Source organism: Sander vitreus, chromosome 6, assembly GCF_031162955.1.
Source record: "Sander vitreus isolate 19-12246 chromosome 6, sanVit1, whole genome shotgun sequence".
NCBI lineage: Eukaryota > Metazoa > Chordata > Actinopteri > Perciformes > Percidae > Sander > Sander vitreus.
Genome location: NC_135860.1, coordinates 7,166,796 through 7,188,267, shown reverse-complemented (window position 1 = coordinate 7,188,267; position 21,472 = coordinate 7,166,796). Strand labels below are relative to the sequence as shown.

The following is a 21,472-nucleotide window of genomic DNA, read 5'->3' as shown; positions in this document are numbered from 1 at the left end:
TTTATCCCCATAACAACCTCATCTTCCCACCAGCAGCTATTTCCCACCGCAGACACAGAAACCTCTCAGATGATTCAACACAGTGCACTTCTCCTGCACTGCGTTGCATATTACAGATAGCACTTGATGGATTCTGACAGGCTGGATTTAAGACCCTCCAGATCCACTGAGATATGAAATGATGGCCATCTCTACCCGCTCTGCACCTACACCGAGCATTATGACTGATACCATCCTGCTAAGCCAAGCACTTTGCTGCTCGTCTGCAGAATATTAGCTCAGCCAAAGGTTATTCATAGACTATCAAACCAGAGCTGCGGTCAGGAAATGCTGACTTATGTGTAAATATCAATTAAATTAGTCGGAGTGCCTGTTGCTGAGGGTGCACTGCCTGGTTTTAATGGGCACAGACGTGAACAGTGCTGCGTAAATCACATTTGTACAAGAAAAGAGAGGCAGATATTAGATTATACTTGTTTACACATCCATTAACTATTTGTACTTGGTCATTAATTGTCATAAAGCATAAAGAGTATGATGAACATTGATCATGCATTGATTTTATTTCTTTGAAGAAAGAAGCTGTTGTGGACATGACATAGATTCCTCTTCCCTAGGGAAGAACTTTTGAGCACAGGGAGTGAAATGATTTAAAGTTTCTGGCAAAAGTCACAGTGGTTTGTTTGAAATAACCAAAATGGAAGTGTGAGTGTTTAGTATGAGCAGGATATCATAACAAACTAGAAGGACATTTGGATAGACCAGACCTCCGCTAAGGCATGCCCTATCTCACAATGTTAATGCAGTGTGAATATTCCCAGTCGGGGAACTAATTTTTGAGATTATTCAGAAAACATAACCTCCTTCGCGGCGGTAACTAAGAAAAATGCCTCACACATAGACAGAAAAGCAAACATAAGTCATAAAAAATGCATCAAATTTGGCTGGGAAATGCAAAACAACGCAGCGGTTTTATCACCGAACGTTACAAAAATAAAATGCACAAATGAAGAATCTTACAGACGAAATCACTGCTAATCCATTACATAATTATAGGCACAGCACTTGGTAAGCACTGAGGTTTGGTTGTTTTGGTTCGGGGGTTCGAATGTGTTTAAAACACAAGGCACATTGTCGCATCTCCAGTGCCAAACTCCAAGCCTCTTGTTTTTCACGCCTGAAAAAGTGTCCCCCCGTCAGAGTTATGTAGGCCAGCCTGCTGAGCAGAGACAAAATGGGAGCACAGCTCGGTGGATGCAGCCTCAGCAAAACCATCTCTTTAGAGCTGTAGGTGCAGAAGCCATTTCTCATGGGAGACTGGATTAATACTGTATGCAGCTGAGGTAAAAGCACAAGACATGTCCCATTATACAGTGTTAGTCTTATAAGGTGTCTTATAGTTATAAACAAAGTGGTTAGTAACTCATAAATTACAAATAAAAAGATACACAGTTATGCAAGCAGTTAATATTTAAAGAGCTACAACATAAAATACATTTACATCAAATGTCTGTAAATCCAATATCTACATGTTTACAAAGTTCACACAACCCAGAAAGCTAATAAAAGTGCATTTGTGATAAAATAATTGTAACAAACAATCTGAAATACAATGTTTCTGATAGGGATGCACCAATTTCCCCCCCCCCCCAATTTAAAATCTTTATGCCTTACTGCATGGACCTGATGGTAGCCATTCTTGCATCTACAGTACAAGTAACGTAAGGATATAACTGTATTAAAAAAAATGATATAAGCTTATAAAATACATTGTATTGCTCAAGATTAAAGCAGTGGCTCCCAACCTTTTTGGCTTGTCTTGTGACCCTTTACAGACAAGCAGTGTCTACTGTCTATGGCCCTGTGTCATGTTTTAGATGTCTGTAGTTGTTAGCTGTTCAACCAAAGATGCTCAAAGAGGTACACTTATCCAGTAAAGAAATAAAGGTTTTGAAGAAACAATTATTACAAATTTGTGTAGCAAAACTCTGTATTTTCTTCACTCCTCTCCCAATAACACTCATGACCCCTCAGATTTATCTGGAGACTCTTCAAAAGGGGCCAGACTCCTAAATTGGGAACCACTGGACTAAATGACCTCACTTTATATTAAAAAAAAAAGTAGTTAAAGCTCTGCCTCAAACAGCTACAACAGTAAAATGCTTTGCATGTATTCAATTGTAACAATCTAGTAATGTCATATATAATATTTGCACACATCGGGTCAGTTTAAAATGTTGCTGATATAATACTTCTGTACTTATGAAGATTTTCAAGACAGGACTTTTACTTGTAATGGACTATTCTTACATTGTTGTATTGACACGTTTAGTAAGTAAAGGATCAGATTATTTCTTCACTGACTGTACATTACTTCTTAACTATAAGTGGGATCTATGTGAAAAAAATGAAGGAGCAGAACATAAAGTGATCAGGCACCCTGCTGTAAGAATGCTATTTGGGTGACTAGAGTGAAAACTGCCGACAAGTATTGATGAATAAGATAACATTGTGCACATGGGATTGTTGTGGTGCTGAACATTCACCCATCAAGCCTATTGGATTGGTGCATCCCCAGTTTCTGAGGTTCATTATTTTCATTTAAGGTAAACTTACATACTGATATTCTCTGGACAAGCAAGATACATATACAGTATCTCAACTGAAATACACCCCTCTGCGATAAAATCCTAAAATCTGAAACACGTGTCACCTTTACTCTGAGTGCACACACACTGCCACATTCTTGTGTCTCTCCCAGTAGTGACAGTCTTCCGGAAAGCTCCATGCGGCTGCAGACTCCTTGTGGCGACTTACGGCGTGAACAACAAACCCGCACAGCTGCTTCTCCAACACCTCCACCACCACCGGGGCGTTTCCCTTCTTCCCCTGGCCCTCCATCACCTGCTGGATGCAGTCGCGAGGCACCGGCTGCGGTTTAGTGCTGTACGACACCACCAGGTTGATGTTGTTTACCTGCAGCACCTCGAACCAGTTCTGTCCCGCCACGTGGTGAAAGTGCTCCCCTGCTCGCCAGTTCCGGTATGTGCTCCCTGAATGGTTGATTAGCCGCACTGACCAGCTGACCCAATCATACTTTTTCACCAAAAACTCAAGAAGCTGCTGAGTCGTATCTTGCAGAGTCGCTTCTTCTTTCTCTTGCAGGAGGTGCTTGGCATCTAATTTTGCTTGCTCCGGGAAGGCAGCGATACAGGACTCGATGGTTGTCTTCATCCTGGACTCAACTTCTTCAATTTTTCTGCTCCACTCTAGGATTTTGTCGTCTTCTTCCTCTTGGCCCTGGGTTAAGGCACAGTGGCCCAGCAGAGCAATCAGGCCCAAACAGAAGAGCTCCTTCATCCGGACACAGAAATCTTCAAGGAGACGACGGTTCCTCGCTACATACCTGCAAAACAGAGGAAGGAGTTTATCTGGTGCTCCAATCCAGAGGAACTGCAGTGATAATGGTGTCAAAAACCTGCACAGAAGCAATAAATGAAAGCTGCAATGAATCCAGAAACATAAATGTGATGAAATATAACCGTTTACCTTTCGACCACCTCTAAAACTGACTCTCCAAAGCTGTTTGTTCCCATCAGAGCATCATACAGCACAAATAGGTTCTTCTCTCCTCCAGTTTTGGCAAAGTGCTCCACAAAAAGTTTGGTCTTCACCTCCCGGAACTGCTGTTTTGCCTCCAAGATGTCCATATACTTCCGAAACTGGTTCCTAATGTTCTCTTCCACTGAGAAGTACTGGGAATCCAGTCTCCCCTTCTTGATCTCACTGTCAATGTCTTCCAGTTGGGTGGAGAGCACGTCAAGCTTGTTCCTCACCGTCAGGAACTGCTCTTTAACGTAGAAGACCTCTTTGCTGTGAACATTGTTTAAGGCCAGGCGGAGAACCGGGGCGGCGGCCTCACATAGGGGGAAGAGCTCGCCCACAGCGCTGGCCAACACCTCAGCCCCCTTCTCAAACATATCCATCACTGCCTCGATGGCCTCCTTCTTCTGGGCCACAACACTCTCCAATGAAGTGGTCATGTTCTGAAACACAGAGGGACAAAATCTGGAGTCAGATATAAATAAACCTGAAAAAGAATACGATATTTGTGTTACAGAGCAACTTAACATAGCTAATTACTAAAGAGAGTAGAAGTTAAATGCTTTTCAAAGAATCTTGACCTCTGTTTCCTTTTTTTTCTTCATAAAACTCACTAGTATTAACATGAATAAGCTTTCTCCTTTAAGGTTATAGAATATATTGGTGAACCGTAATCTGAATATTCCAGAGCTGAAACAAGTAGTCGATCAATCGGCAGACAATTGATCTGAAATTATTTTGATAATTGAAGAATCTTTGAGTCATTTTTCAAGCAGAAATGCCAAAAAACCTCTGCTTGCTGCTTCTCCAATGTGAGGATGTTCTGCTTTTCATTGTCTTGTGTGACAATACACAAATATATTTATATATATATTACATAAATATATTTATATTTAGCAATGTTGGTCAGACAAACCAAGACATTTGAAGCAGACAAACTACTAACTTATAAAGGGAATTTCACTATTTTCTTTTAACATTTCATAGACCAAACAAACGACTCGTTGGTTGCTGCCCTAGAATACCTCTAGCAAAAAATACATGAAACTGTTTTCTGTTAACTGGCGATACATGTGAAGGTAAAAAATGTCAGGCTCAAATGCAGGCTTTAAAGTAAGAATCTTTACCTTGACCCTGTCAGCTGTGACATGAAGATTATATTCAGAAAAACCTCCCTACCAAAAAGGATGCAGGTAATGATGTCATCTAAACAAAATGGGGGCCCTGAGATTACTTGGGATGAGAAAATGACACAAATGCCCTTGGGTCTGCGTATGACTCATGTCAGAACAGACCAAGGCCAAACCATGTTTAAAAATCCCCTTACATCCTCGCTTGAAATCTGACATACATAAATTACCTTTTCTCTGTTCAGATGTTTTTCTGTGGATGGACCACAGATGCTACGTCACCCATCTACTCGACACATTAACATCGACATTAGTTTTGTTTATTCGCATCTGAATGCTGTTTTCTATATTTATAATAAAGAAGGGCACATATCTGAAAACCAAATAAATAGTGTGTGAACAAAACCATCCTTTAAATAAAATAAAAAAATGTTTGTCATGTGTCCAAACTGCACCATGTTTAACTGTCATGCGCACCCAAAAGAAATGCGCAACGGCAGGCTTTTTTTTTACGCACAAATCCCCTGAGAGCATCGGACACACCTTAAAGCATTTTTACCCCTTCTGATGGAAGATCAGGACATTCATCACATTCCTATAATAACAGCGTTGCTTTTCTTTACCTGAATGAAACGACTTTGCTGCTCCTTCACGGCTGATGAGCTCTAACAGCTGCAAACAAGTTTTATTTTTCCTTTCAAGTTTGAGAAAATTCCCACGGTTATCTCATCCACCACTGGGGAGCTGAGGAGGGGTCCAAAAGCAGGACCCAGAGAGAAAGAAGAAATGCGCACTCAATATCTGCAAAGGAGAGAGAGATAAGGAGAGAGAGAGAGAGAGAGAGAGAGAGAGAGAGAGAGAGAGAGAGACTGACTGACTGACAGAGCGCAAACTGCAAGAGGTGAAATGTGCTCGGTTCCATTTTCTTATCAGTCTTCATATCACCATGAAAGGACGATTCAGTCTCTTCTTAACAAAACGGAGCTGCATTTAAATATGTTTTGCTGTTCATCATTTCCAACATATTTTCGACAGATGCTTTTCTGAGAGTTTTTTTTTTTTGCGCACTTGGTGCAAATGTCTCATCATCGTTCTGCTCTTCAGCTTTTGTTGAATGTGAAATGATCCAAACTTGAGGTAAGACGATCAGGAAACTATTGTTGCGTTTTAGTCTTTTTTTAGTGTCTGTATGCGCCAACTTGATGTAATCATCATCATCATCATCATCATCATCATCATCATCATCATCTTTTTTTTATTTTTACCACATCTCATATCATGTGTACACACACACACACACACACACACACACACACACACACACACACACACACACACAGCTGTGTGATCAGGGATTTGTAATAAGATTCAGAATCTATTATATCATATTAATGGAGATATGAATGTGCAGGGAGCGAATTTGTTTCAACCGCACAGTATTCATAACTACAGATGCGCGCCACCTCTCTCCACTCCGATTTGTCACAAATAAATCAGGTTAAAACGTGCGTTTAAAATCGAAATGAACAACGAATAAAGTGTTTTTTATCAGTCAGATGACTTTATGGTGATCAAATCAAACCTGACATCCTCATCTGAGCGCACACGACGCGCCCTGTGAGCTCCCAAGCTGAACCTCCCTCACCAAAAAAAAAACATTACGCAAATCGTTTCTCCTCCAAACCATGACGAGCTTAACGCCATGTATGAATATTTGTTTTTGTTTCATGCCCAAGACTTGTATTTGAAATTTAGAAATAATACACATTTAATTTGTCCAGCTGGAAATGGATTCTCCGAAACGAGCTCCTGTCATGGAGAGAAAAACGAGCTCCATCACATGATAGACGACGTGCGTCGGTGGCTCAAAGACAGTCATCATTCAGTCTGCGGGGCAGGTAAGAACCACAAATCTTTGTGTCTCAATAATCTGCATTTCAAACGCCAGCAATGCACATTTTCCTGTTTCGGTTCCCCAACTCTGAGCTGTTAGTCAAACCTGTTCTGCTGGAAAAGGATGCATGAGGGCCATACCACAGGTATTAACCTAGGCCATGTGCCCATTTTACTTCACCTCAGGTAAAACATCTTTTGATCCTCTAAATTAATTTGGATTGCCTTCGCGCAGGTCATGTAACAGATCTGTTTGGGCCCTATTAAGAAGGAAGTATTTAATAGCCCGTCAGTTTGGAGACGCAGATGTGATGCTTCAGTCCTGTGGGCCCCCGAGGAGTTCCGTGAAAACAGGTGTAATGTTGAAGCAAGTGAAGTACTCACGCCCTCTGCTGTACCAACCAGTAAATTGCACCTTTACAGCCCTTACTGGCCTCATGATCCTCTCCTCTGAGAACATTTTTCATAATGCTAAATTATTTACATTTGCATAAAGATCTCTTATTTTCCAAAGATACCAAATAGATGTTCCTGGCAAATAATATAATATACACAACCCTTAATATTTCAATTTAATATTTGATTTGTCATAAAAATAACAAGTTGTCTTGGGTTTTAATATTTTACCGTCTACTGACTACTAACTATCACATAATAAAATAGGCGTAACAGTACATTATTGGAACAAGCGGTAACTAAATATTTATGACTTTGTCAAATTGTGGAAAAAACTTCCTTGACTGATTTTTGAGATAAAGGTGCTTTACACACAACTATTCTGCTGTAAATGGAATTACATTTGCTCTGATATGATTGAACAAAATATCCAAAGAATCAAACAAAAACCATTACATTGAGAGTGACTGATAAGAATTTGAAACCAAAAAATCACCCCTACACCTACCATGAAACTAAACAAACATTTTATTCACTTTCATTTCACTACTCTAGATTTCTCTTAGTTTATTTTCCTATTCTTTGTTATTTAACATTAAAGCCTGTTTGGCAGTAGAGGGTGACCATTATTCGACTAAGGGGAAGTCTGATGGAAAGACAGCATATACAATATTGTCTTTTATTCCACCATACTTATTTATTTTGTACATATACTGTACATGTAATAATATATATATATATATTTATATTGATTTTCTACCTATACTTGCAATGTATTAATGACAATTGCTTTGTGTTTTCAAGAAGATACATTAGAATTTATTTATTTATAGCTAAATACACTATATGGCCAAAAGTATATGGACACCCAAACATTACCCTCATATGCAATAGTTCATCTGATCTGATTCTAAAACGGTGCACCAACACCCTCCATTCTGTTTGACTTTCCACAACATTTTGGAACCTGGCTGCAGTGACTTGCTGCCATTCAGCCACAAGAGCATTAGTGAGGTCGGCGACTGACGACTGGCTCGCAGCTGGCGTTCCAGTTCATCCCAAAAGTTGAGGTCAGACCTCTGTGCGGGCCAGTCTTAAATAATTGACAACTCCATGTCAGTATTTATTTACTCATGTTTATTTGTAGTGGTACATATACAACTAGGCATCAAAGATTCATAACAAAAAGGCAACATATTCACATATATGGCATTTTTTTAAAAAGCCTTAAGAGGTTTATATAATATTCCTCCATATTGACAGCATTTTGACTATATTTATGTAGCGTATTCTGAATCTGTTGTAACAATAGGAGATATGGCACAATGCCACAGAACTATAATCCAGTTTAGGACAGAGTTATGTACTGAAAGCATGAGAGTAAAACGGGCTAGAACTGTGTAAAATGGGAAAAAATATCGAATTAGATAGTTTTGTGATCACATGTTTTGTCTACTACTGCTCTGCTGTCTCTGAACGGTCCTGATGCAGCAATCCAAACCCACATAACTGATACCACCAGTTTGCTAAAACAAAAAAAAAAATATACATTTAAAAACATTATTTTAACCACAAGTTTAAAATCTGAACTGCAGCGTGTAGACCAGTCAAACATAATGCCTTAAACAATAAAATACCTAAATGATTAAGACAAAAACCCTCAAAAACAAATAATACAAAGTATTGGCACATTTAGGCACTGTTGGTCAGACGAGGGAGTATATTAGAAGAACTAAAAAACCTTGATGCTGATGCCTACGTTTAAAAAAGCAACCCTCAAATAATGGATATTAAATGTTTTTATAGGCTCTAAATGGCCGTACACCAAAGAAACCCATTGGCAATGTTACCTACATATTACAACCATACTTGGTGCTCCTCCAGCACATATAATAGAAAATAAAAGAGTGGCCGAGTTGCACAAGTCAAATTCTTCAGTTGTGTATAAACGTAAAACAATTCTGGGGAGTGAAAATGGAAGCACACATCGCAATGTGTTTAATTTGACCTCATAAATGGCAAATTATATTTAGTGTATCCTTCTGTGGTGAAGGGTTTTGCCAGATGTAGTGTTACAACAAATTTTATGTGTGCTGTTAGTGTTTTCAATTAACTGCAAATGTTCAAAAATAAAGAACTCGGTACAGCAGCACCTGAAATTAGTGTAAAATTACATTTAGTGCTCGACAGCAACAAGTATGCATAGTGTATCATGAAGTCCATGCATGAGCAACATACAATATATATGTGGCATGTATTTAGTTAATTTGCACATTGCAGTATGATAATGATTATTGTATGTCTGTAGTTACATTCATAGTTCTAGAAACTTTGGGATGTTTGTTCCTTGTTTTGGTTTGCTTTTTTTATATTATAGATTATAGTTATAGCTCAACTGATATATCCCTCTGTTGGCAAAGAAATTCTGTCTCATAGCAGTTATTACATCAATGGCATAAGCTCCCAGATGAACTGTATAGTTTTCTCGCATGTTGCGATATTACACAGGCGAGGTTCTCGTTCCAACCAACTGATTTACTTGTAGTGTAACTACAATAAATGGCGAATATTTTCCAAAAGTGCAAAATGGGCACAGTTCATTGCAATATCACAAACTGAAGCTGGGTGCATTTATGTTAAATCGGATGATTTATAGCACGTAATGTCCTTACATTGCTCAAAATGTAGCTTTCAAAGTATATTTGTGATTAATTGTAATGAGCCCACGGCTGACTTATCTCAAAGTGCTCAGTCTTATTTGAAACCACTGCAGTCTTATCCAGATTCATCACGTAATTGAACGACTTAATCTGTGAATTTGAGCCAATTGGGGTGTGAAGCCAATACAAAATATTGTGAAACATTATTGAGTTGTCTTTTACCTCATCCTGGACAGAACATACACGCCTGTGACTCTGTGACCGAAGTTTGGACAGATGGAGTTTTGAAAAGAATGAGCCATATTGTTACTCATTATCACTGGGCTTTCACGCAGTGACTGTAGATGTTCACAAAGTGCTTATAAGGATAGAAGAAGCTAAGGGAAAGAGGAAGAGGGAATGTGGACATGTGTGTCCTGACTATAAGAGAAAAGCAGCAGTGGAGAAAAAAAGCTCATCTTCAGGCTTCTGCGTCTTCATTTGCACCTGGAAAGAGCCTCCTGCATCTTCTCTTGCACATGCTCCATCTTCTCGGCCCACTCCTCACTCAGACCCTCCTCGTCATCTCCGATGACGGCGGCGTAGCCCATGAGTGCGATGAGGCCGATGCAGAACAGGTAGGTGAGGCGTGTGCAGAGTCGCTCCATGGTGTGGCGGTCGCCTTGCGAGTGCTTCAGGTAGACCTCCAGGATGGGTCTGCTGAAGAGCTTGGGTTTGCCCACCACGCCGTCATAAAGCGTGTGCAGGTTCTGGTCTCCCAAGTCATTGGAATAGCTCTCCTCGAAGTCGTCCTTCTTACGCTCGCGGTGCTCCGGCCGTGCCTCCACCATCTCCATGAACTTTCTGAACTGGTTCTTCAGGTTCTCCTCCACGCGACAGTACTGCCCATCCAGCGTTTCTTTCTTGATCTGTACCAGCGTGTTGCGATTCAGCTGAGAGAGCTCGTCCAGCGCCCGGTTGACTGAGCCGAACTCGCGCTTCAGGGTGCGGATGTCCTCGTCATCAATCTGGTGCAGCACCACCCGGATCAGGGAACCGGCCACGCCAAAAATGGGGTTGACCACAGATGCTGCTGAGGAGATGGTGGCCACACACTGGAGCACTTTGACCAGGCCCTGCTTCAGCTTGGCCCGGTCCTCAATGATCTCCTCATCCATCATGATGTCCAGGTGGTGCAGGGATTATGGTCACTGTGTGCAGATGTGGACGTCTGTGACAAAGCGAGAAAGAGCATAGTTTACTAAAACTGATGGTATTTAGGATGCTGCAGCCACATTTATCAAAATAAGGCACTCTGTTTGTTCACATGACATATGTTACTACTTGTGTATCAAAGTGTAGTATTAAAGGGGCATTCCACCAACGAGTACTAGCCAATCAGAGGCAGAGTAGGGCGGGACATGCCTTCGCCATCCGCTGGAAAAACTAATTTGCTTCCCTGATCTTTGTTTAAAGCAACATTTTTCACATCCACCCAATATTTACCTTAAAAAGCCTGATGAACAAAGACCAAATATTAAAAAAGGTGAAACAAGTATGTTGTTATCTTCTAAAAGCTTGACAGCTCGAAATCAGTTAAATCACTTATCAGCTGCTCAATAAATCAGCGTAAAGCCTACAAGCAAAACTGATAATAATACTAATAATAATAATAATAATAATAATAATAATAACAACATTTACTCTTTACACAGAGAAATGTATATTCAGTTCAGCTCTACACTGGCTAATTGATCCAATCAATCTAATTGATTATTTCATTCCTTTCAGCCTGACATGTTTTCTGAGTGCTTTGACAGCCACAGAGCACAGCAACAAGCATTTTTTTAATGGTAGTTTCACAGAAGATTCCACCATGATAGGCATATGATGTTGAAATTAATCTGCCGTTTAAGTGTTAAGTTAGTTAAAGCTTCTTACATCAAATGTCTTATCTTCAAGCTCACACAGTAACCTCCTCCTGGAGATGCTACAGTGAGAAAAGGGACTCTGGTTTTAATCAGGATGATTTCTGAAACAAAAGACAAACAGAGATTCAGACACAAGACACAATTCAGACATTTCAAACAGAAGTTGCATAGGACTGATTCTGGTTCATTCTGCCTCTGTGAACCAGGAAGTGAGCTGATTTTTGTCTCTTGCTGGCTGAAGTTTTCAGCAGTGAAGGAGTTAACAGCCTCTCTGCTTCTGCATGGCACTCGAGCCTTTCAGCACCATTCTGCTTTCTGTGTGTTTCTATGGACCGAGCTGATAGCTCCTCAGCAGCAGCGAGCTAAATGTGGGAAGGCATGTTGAGACGCCATAGCAGCAGCTAATGGGCGTGACAGAGAGCTGCAGTACAATGGGAAAACAAATGTGCAATGGCTGCCTGAGCTGTTGTTTATCACATAACGCATTACTTTACAAAATATATCAAGCTACTTTAGGGGCAGGATTTAGATAGTAGTAAGTAAAATGTGTGTGAGCTGACTGACTGCTGAAGGCTACTAGAGGGAGCAGTAAAAGCTCTGTTGACATCTGATACTTGTGTTTAGAAAAACAGGATTACAGTATACAGGGGTGTTTTCCCACAAACACAAGCCTAATATGAGGCAGTGACATCAGCCACAGAGTTAAAAATGGTCCATGGACTCATAGCACTGGCAAAAGAAAAGGAAGGAAGAGTGTTTGTGTGTCTGTTATATTCCGCTACACCTTAGACCTAAGTCAGTTATGGCTCGGCATGGGTGCTCTGGTACTACAGAGACATACCAATTTGAGATTACAACAATGGGGACCCACACAGCTCACGGCCACAAGGTTGGGCAAGATCAAACTGGTCCTGAGAAACACAGGTCTGTGTGTTTTTGCTTTCGTCCCTTTTAAAAATCAAATCAAATACCCGTGTCCACCAGAGGGGGCAGTAATTTACCTATGACGACAAAGAAACCCATAATATCCACCATCTGATTTCAGCACCATCACTGTGGACTAAAAGCAGTGACGCTCAGGAGCAGGATTTAACCCTTTAGCTTCAGATTAACTGTAGATAATGTGTTTAAATGGACAAATTCAATAAAAACATGAGCAAATGTTTCACTTTATTTAAATACTGGTGTAATTTACACTTGAAAAATCTTGTAAATTGAGAAGAAATCTACAGCAGATGATTGTTAAATGTCACTTTGTCGCCACATTTTATAATTGTTTTCATCACATCCATCAGCATTTGAGCTGAAAGCCATCTGCTCTGCCGAGAAATGTCCTTTTTTGGGTGGCATTTTCCTATTATGACTGCCGAGAAAGAGTTATTTGCCTCATAGTTGTACTTGATAGCTACTAAATAATAAACAATTACATTCAAAATGCATTATATTTCTACTTTTTTGTCCTTGTTTTCACAGAGGATGTTCTGCAACAGAAAACACTCCATGTCTCAACATAATACAGCAATCCGCAAGAGGAGATGCAGGTAATAAAAGGGTTAATTACAGTTTTTTTGACAAAAATTAGGTCTCTGAATTTTTATTTTCATTTTATGGTGGTATTGTTTCGAAGTAATACAATAATCTGAGCTATATTTATCACAAATTGGATGCTCTTGGTGAATCTGGCAGCTTCCTGCAGATGCATTTTAATCTGCAACAGACAATTAAGCCTTTGTCCAATTAAAAAATATCTCTAAATTGACTCTTCACCTTTAAATACATGTCTTAACGAGTGATATTGATTCATTTGTGCCATTGTATAATCAATCTAAAGACAAGGATTGATGTATAATCATATAGGTTTCATATTTTAATACAAATATTAATTAAGGGTCAATAAATGAGACCTAAAACAGCTCTTTGTGGGTTAACCAATCCCTGCTCCATAGCAGCATGGCCTTTAAAGAAAAAAAGAAAGCACAGTACACCCACATCTCAGACAGAGTCTCGGCCTAAAGTTGTGGCTCAGTGACTCAGCTTATGCATTACTGTGCATCTACGCAAAAACTAGCTATAAGAAAATTTAAACTTTTAGTCATTGTTGGGAAGAAAGATTTGACTACGTGTTGGGTGTAAACAAAGCAGCTCTGTCTGTCTAATCAGGAAGTGACAGGCTGCTCTCACCTGTTTCTCTGCAGTGGAGTGGCCATCTTGAATGTTTTCTATGATAGCAGCAATGCTAGGCTATTCCACATTTACATGTTATATTCTATTGAAATTGTCCCTAAAGTACATAGTTTACGTTTTCATGACTTATTTGATTGATTTTCTGCCAATTCTTCATGTTACATTGGCAGTTTGCTCTCTCTTTACAGATCACAGCATGTGGGGCAGTTGGGAGCACTTTTCTAAGGAAGTGTACACCCTTGAGGATACTGCAGTTCAAACAATAACTATATAAATGTAGACTAACATAAGACAATGTAGTATTTTACGGAGTTCTTCTGTTCGTGAGTACTAAAACAAGCAATACATTCTCTCTCCTAACATGTCAGGGCCAGACAGCTGCCTCCCTGCCCAGCTATGGCTCCCCCTAGCCGTGCCTCCATATTTCCTTGTTAATGCACACCATAATGCCCTGACCCTCCCTGCTCTATCACACAGCAATGACACCTAAATACCTCAAAACCTCACTTTCTCTGTCTAAATGTGAAATATATACTCTCCATCTGCCATCCAGCCAACATTGGGCACCATTGGCCACAGCAGAAGAGAGAATTTCTTACCTTTTGACAGTGTCTGTGGCTATGCCTTCCTCTTCAAAGTCCCAACCTCGACAGCCTCCTTCTTCTTCCCAGCAATCCCTGCAAAAAAGGACACTTCCATGTATGTTGAATATGTAGGGGTGATCAAATTGGACTAAACTAATTCTAAAGAGTCCAGAGGGCCCCTAAAACCCAGACATTGCCATTTTGTCCCCAAATATCATCAAGGTCCAAATTGACATTTTAAAATGGCATGCCAATGACATAAAAGAGTAAAGCCCACTCCTCAAATACATGATGTCCCACCCCTATGGTTTCAACTTATTTTGGTCCATCCAGTAGTCATACAGTTGATACTGAAGAACAATTGTCAGTTAGTGCGCAGCTGAACTCTCATGCGCTTTTTGCTGCCTTATGTGCGTTTGCCAAGCCCTGGAGCATCTTTGGAAGGCTACAAATAGTCCATTGGTGGTATTTATGAGTAAAAGAGACCCTTTTCTTGTGAACTTGACCATTAAAAACCGGAAGGAAAATATGTTCATCTGCGTAGAATCTAACCAGGCAAAGAGAGAGCTATGGATCCAAATGGACCTCTCCAAAAGTGCACAGGTGCATCCAAAGGCACAGAAAACTCTCTTATGGCTTCAGGAGAAAAAAAGAAGAAGTTTGTCCGACTTAAAGGGTAATTATGATAGCAATTATCTTTAGATTTGACCAATATTACTCAACCATTAAAGCTACACTCAAAGATTGTCAAATTTGAAGTGCATTTGAAAGCTAACTGCATCGAGAAAAACTTACCAAATGGCGCAGCTGGCACTTTAGACCGTAACGTTCTAAATATTTAAATATTTTCACATATTTAAATATATAACTTGCTTAAATATGTTTGTGTTAATACTGACAGCACTGTAGCATATAGCTCACAAATTGAAATGACCGAGCAACCAAACAGACTAGAACCGGAGCTATCAACGCACCAACTCAGTGCGCCAAAGAAGCCCTAGTCTGGTTCTTCATCCAGGCCTGAATAACCAACAATTTAGTCCTGAAGCACAAAAGAAACATGGTCTAAAATCCTTGCAGACAGATAAAATGGATTATTAGGTGGGGGAAAGACTGCGCCGGCAGTTGAAGCTGTTTTCCCCAAAATAAACTCCTATGCAAATTATGTTGGCAGCTTCCAGCAAAGCGTTAAAGGACAATCCTGTTCCCTTCAAAGCCTGACTGATGCCTGTGATGTTTACGTCGTACATAACAACAGCACATAGGCACAAATATGATGGGCGTTTGCCTCGTTGCGTGTCCAGACCTGAGCTTCTAGCAGGTTAAAGACCCCGCATCCCCTCACTGAGATACCAAGCCTCAGGCAACAGCAACACAAGAGAAGTCCTGTCTTATTTTCGGTTTGTAGCCTAGTGGAAGAAAAAAATGAAATATAAAGACGAGTGTCCGTTGGAAACAATAAAGCCTTCTTTATCTGCTCAGAAATGACCGTCCACATCAACGCTCAGACAGTATTGCTGGAAAAAGCAGACGCATGTGTAGCTCTTTATTCAGAAGGCTACCAAAGCACAGCCGGAGCTCCAGCCGGACGGACGCACGCCTGTCCTCATTGTGCATTTGCCGCAGCAGCTGTCAAACAGATCATATTTCACACTCAAGTCACAGTGCGATGAATACTCACAGGTCCTATAGGCCTACATATGATGCTGTAATAACCACACTTGTGCAACATCAGCTGTGCGTCGGTTGGTGGTCAAAATGCGTAATATTTAGGCTGCAGGGTGACAAACAGCTTCTGTGGCAAGACGGTCTTGCTTTTTTAGCTGGGGGCCAGGAGGAGCGCTCTGTTGACGGTTTGAAAGCCGCATTAATTATGTCTGGCAGTAAGTGTGAACAAAACAAGAAGCACAGTACTGTTAGTACAAATCAGCTGCAATGACTCCCTGTTAATATCGGTAATATTTCGTATTAATCATTGTATGTGATTTGGATTGCCTATTCTCTTATTGAAAGCTTATTTATTTGAATAAAACAATTATTTGAGCATACAGGTTACTGTGTTGTTTGATTTCATCATTCAATGTGTGAATATTCTGAAATACAAAATAAAATAAATGGAAATCTTGTTTTTCTATTATTGTGAAGATTTTCCAGAACAAAATAAGACACTTTGGAACATAGAAAGCTTCCTTTACTCTGGGGTCAGTAAGTTCAAAAGTCATAAAACAGTCAATATGTAGTCTACCATAACAAAGGCATAGTATATTAGTCATACATGTCATAAAACAATGTCATAGTAAAATATGCAACACAAGTCATAAAAAGTCATAGTATTGTATTCCATTAAAAAGTCAGCACAGTATGTCATAAAATGTTTTTTTAAAGTTATAGTATGTCATACAAATGTGATTAAAAAAAAGTCAGTATAGTATGCCATAAAACTGTAAAAAGACCAAAAAACCAAGACCAAAAAAATTTATAGTATAAAAAGTCATAGTTTTGTATGCCATAAAAAAGTCATAGAATATGTCACAATAATGTGATAAAAAAGTCTTATAGTATGCTATAAAAATGTGAAAAATGTATAGTATAGTATAGTATGCAATAAAAATAGTCAGTAAAGTATGTCTTAAAAATGTGATAAAAAATCATAGTATAGTATGTCTTAAAAAAAACATAGTATAGTATGTCATAAAAGTAATAAAAAGTCATAGTATGTCATTTAAAAAAAATCATGAAAAGTCATAGTACATTATGCCATACAATTTAAAAAAGTCAAAGTTTTGTATGACATAAAAAAGTCATAGTAAAGTATGTCACAAAAAAGTAATAAAAAAGTCATAGTATAGGATGTCAAAAAAAAGTCATAGTATGTCAAAAAAAAAGTCATAATAAAGTCAAAGTATAGTACCTCAAAAAAAGTCATTGTATAGTATTTCGAAAAAAGTCATAAAAAAGTCACAGTATAGTATATTGGAAAAAATGTCATAGTATAAAATGTAAAAAAAAAAAATCAAAGTACATTGAAAGATTGAACCCGCGACCTCAAATATTCTTTTCATCTCTAGAAGCTCATCTTACTGAGCTATGTGTGAAGCTCTAACCAATAGTTTGGAGTTGTATTTATCGTTCACACTACTGAAGACAAAATAGTTGTATAAAGTCATAGCATAAAATGTCAAAAAAATTCTTAAAAAACTCATAGTACAGTATGTCGAAAAAAAGTCGTAAAAACCTATAGTCTAGTATGTCAAAAAAAAAGTCATAGGATAGTATGACAAAAAAAGTCATAGTATAGTATGTCGGAAGAAAGTCACAGTATAGTATATCGGAAAAAAGTCATAGTATAGAATGTCGAAAAAAAAGTCATAGTACGTTGAAGAATTGAGCCCGCAACCTCAAATATCAGAATCAGAAAAGCTTTATTGCCAAGTACGTTTTTTACACATACAAGGAATTTGTTTTAGTGTTGTAGGTGCATGTCACACATTCTCTAAAATAAGTTAAACAAACAGGTTAAACAGAACAAACAATTCATCTCTAGAAGCTCATCTCACTGAGCTATTTGTGAAGCTCATAAACCAATGGTTCGAAATTGTATTTATCGTTCATAAGACTGAAGACAATAAAGTCGTACAAAGTCTAGTATAAAATGTCTAAAAAGTCATAGTATAGTTTGTCGAAAAAAAGTCATAACAAAGTTATAGTATAGCATGTCGAAAAAAAAGTCAAAGTATAGTATGTCGAAAAAAGTCATAAAAACGTTATAGTATAGTATGTCGAAAAAAAGTCATAGTATAGTATGTCGAAAAAAAAGTCATAGTATAGTATGTCGGGAAAAAAGTCATAGTATAGTATGTCGAAAAAAGTCATAGTATAGTATGTCGGGAAAAAAGTCATAGTATAGTATGTCGAAAAAAAGCCATAGTATAGTATGTCGGGAAAAAAGTCATAGTATAGTATGTCGGGATCAAAAGTCATAGTATAGTATGTCGGGAAAAAAGTCATAGTATAGTATGTCGAAAAAAAGTCATAGTATAGTATGTCGGGATCAAAGTCATAGTATAGTATGTCGAAAAAAAGTCATAGTATAGTATGTCGGGGAAAAAGTCATAGTATAGTATGTCGAAAAAAGTCATAGTATAGTATGTCGAAAAAAAGTCATAGTATAGTATGTCGAAAAAAAGTCATAGTATAGTATGTCGAAAAAAAGTCATAGTATAGTATGTTGAAAAAAAGTCATAGAATAGTAAATTTGAAAAAAAGTCATATAAAAGTCACAGTATAGTATATTAAAAAAAAGTCACAGTATAGAATGTCTAAAAAAGTCATAAAAAGGCATAGTATAGCATGTCGTAAAAAGTCTTGAACTGTCATAGTATAGTATGTCATCAAAAGTCATAGTATAGTATGTCGAAAAAAAGTTATAGTATATAATGTCGAAAAAAGTCATAGTATAGTGTGTCGAAAAATGAATTGAACCTGCAACCTAAAATCTTCAGTTTATTTCTAGCAGCTTATCTCACTGAGCTATTTGTGAAGCTAACAAAGCAATAGTTTGGAGTTGCCTTTATTGTTTATGCAACTGAAGACAAAAAGTTGCACAAAGTCATAGTATAATGTGTCGACAAAAGTCATAAAAAAGTCATAGTGTAGTATGTCAAAAAAAGTCATATAAAAGTCATAGTACAGTATGTCACAAAAATTTGATTTAAAAAAGTCATAGTATTGTATGTCCAAAAAAAGTCTTAAGCCATAATATAGTACGTCGAAAAAAGTCGTAGTATTGTATGTCGAAAAAAAAGTAATAATATAGTCATAGTATATTATGTCATAAAAATAAAAGTCATAGTATTGTATGTCGTAAAAAAGTCATAGTATAGAACATTGAAAAAAGTCATAGTATAGTATGTCGAAAAAAAGTCATAAAACGCCATAGTTTAGTATGCCATGAAAAAGTCATATTAGAGAATGAGTATGTCACAAAAACATGATAAAAAAGTCATAGTATTGTATTGTAAGTATAGTAAGTATAGTATGTCATAAAAAGTCATAGTACAGTGTGTTGAAAAAAGCATACAGACAAAGCCAAGTATGTAGAAAAAAATAAAAGTCATAGTATTGAATGTATAAAAAAAGTCATAATATAGTCATAGTATATTATGTCATAAAAATAAAAGTCATAGTATTGAATGTATAAAAAAAGTCATAATATAGTCATAGTATATTATGTCATAAAAATAAAAGTCATAGTATTGTATGTCGTAAAAAATCAAAGTATAATATGTTGAAAAAAGTCATTAAAAAGTCATAGTATAGAATGTTGAAAAAAGTCATAGTATAAGTATGTCGAAAAAAAAGTCATTGTATTGTGTGTCAGAAAAAGTTATAGTATAGTATGTCGTAAAAAAGTCATTAAAAGCCATAGTTTAGTATGCCATGAAAAAGTCATATTATAGAATGTCATAAAAAAGTTATAGTACAAGTATTTCGAAAAGTCATAGTATAGTATGTTGAAAAAAAGTCATAGTATTTATGTCGTAAAAAAGTCAAAAAGGTAATCTTATATAAGTCATATTATAATGTGTTATAGAAAAGTCATTAAAAAGTCATAGTATAGTATGTCATAAAACGTCATAAAAAAGTCATAGTATATTATGTCATAAAAAGTAATAAAAGTCATACTATTGTATGTTGTAAAAAAGTCATAGTATAGCATGTTGAAAAAAAGTCATTAAAAAGACATAGTATGTCAAAAAAAATTCATGGTATTGTATATCGAAAAACATTCATGGTATTTATGTCGAAAAGTATAGTACGCCATGAAAAAGTAATATTATAGTATGTTATAGAAAAGTAAAAAAAATAGTCATAGTATAGTATGTCACAAAAATATGATAACATAGTATGTCATAAAAATTAATAGTATAGTATGTCATAAAGTCATATTACAGTATGTCATAAGTCATAAAAAATGCATAGTATTTGTCATAAGTCATAGAAAAGTCATGAATTATGTCATAGTCAAAAAGTTATAGTATAGTATGTAATGAAAAGTCATAAAAAAATCCTAGTATAGTATATCATAACAAGTCAAAAAAGGCATAGTATAGTATGTCATAAAATGTCATAAAAGTCATAGTATAGTATGTCGGAAAAAAATACAGTATGTCATAAAAAGTAGTAGTAGTATATGTCTTAAGTCATAAAAAAGGCATAGTATATGTCATAAAAAGGCATAGTATATGTCATGTCATAAAAAAGTCATAAATTATGTCATAGCCAAAAAGTTATAGTATAGTATGAAATGAAGTCATGAAAAAGTCATAGTATAGTATGTCGTAAAAAAGTCATAGTATAGTATGTCATAAAAATCATAGTATAGTATGTCATAGAAAGTAGAAGTAGTATATGTCTTAAGTCATAAAAAAGGCATAGTGTATGTCATAAAAAGGCATAGTATATGTCATGTCATAAAAAAGTCATGAATTATGTCATAGCCAAAAAGTTATAGTATAGTATGAAATAGTCATAGTATAGTATGTCGTAAAAAAGTCATACTATTGTATGTTGTAAAAAAGTCATAGTATAGTATGTCAAAAAAAATTCATGGTATTGTATGTCGAAAAACATTCATGGTATTTATGTCGAAAAGTATAGTATGCCATGAAAAAGTAATATAATAGTATGTTATAGAAAAGTAAAAATAGTCATAGTATAGTATGTCACAAAAATATGATTAAAAAAAGTCATAGTATGTCATAAGTCATAAAAATGTCATAGTATAGTATGTCTCCAAAATGTGATAAAAAGCATAGTATAGTATGTCATGAAAATCATAGTATAGTATGTCATAAAAAGTAATAGTACAGTATTTCATAAAAAGTCATAGTATGTCATAAAAAGTCACAGTATGTCATAAAAAAGTCTTACAAAAGTCATACATATAGTATGTCATAAAAAAGTCATAGTATAGTATGTCACGACAAAGTAATAAAAATGTCATAGTATATCATGTCATAAAAAAGTAATAAAATGTCATAAGTCATAAAAGATGTCATGGTGTATGCCATAAGTCATAGAAATGTCATAAAAATGAAATTAGACAGACA

At 37.0% G+C, this 21,472-nt stretch overlaps 2 protein-coding genes and 1 long non-coding RNA gene across 4 annotated transcripts; 1 reads left to right on the top strand and 2 right to left on the bottom strand.

Moving 5' to 3' along the window:
* Positions 1-376: 376 nt before the first annotated feature.
* Positions 377-5,448, bottom strand: rpz3 (rapunzel 3). 2 transcript variants are annotated; one of them, XM_078252259.1, is made up of 4 exons: positions 5,357-5,448; positions 3,550-4,046; positions 2,714-3,406; positions 377-1,338 (listed from the first exon to the last, which is right to left on the bottom strand). In XM_078252259.1, the coding sequence occupies exons 2-3, from the start codon at positions 4,041-4,043 to the stop codon at positions 2,716-2,718; spliced, it is 1,185 nt and encodes a 394-aa protein (XP_078108385.1). In that variant the 5' UTR covers positions 4,044-4,046; positions 5,357-5,448; the 3' UTR covers positions 377-1,338; positions 2,714-2,715. The 2 variants fall into 2 exon arrangements, with proteins under 2 accessions (XP_078108385.1, XP_078108384.1); XM_078252258.1 differs by having other exon boundaries at positions 377-3,406.
* A 164-nt stretch (positions 5,449-5,612) lies between these two features.
* LOC144519250 (uncharacterized) lies at positions 5,613-16,485 on the top strand. The gene is made up of 4 exons (XR_013502093.1): positions 5,613-5,870; positions 6,515-6,631; positions 13,066-13,133; positions 13,965-16,485. It is a non-coding gene; the product is annotated as an uncharacterized LOC144519250 (long non-coding RNA).
* Positions 8,143-14,465, bottom strand: rpz (rapunzel). Its single transcript, XM_078252261.1, has 3 exons — positions 14,376-14,465; positions 11,603-11,693; positions 8,143-10,892 (listed from the first exon to the last, which is right to left on the bottom strand). Exon 3 carries the CDS (start codon positions 10,840-10,842, stop codon positions 10,159-10,161), a length of 684 nt encoding a protein of 227 aa, XP_078108387.1. The 5' UTR covers positions 10,843-10,892; positions 11,603-11,693; positions 14,376-14,465; the 3' UTR covers positions 8,143-10,158.
* Positions 16,486-21,472: the final 4,987 nt, after the last annotated feature.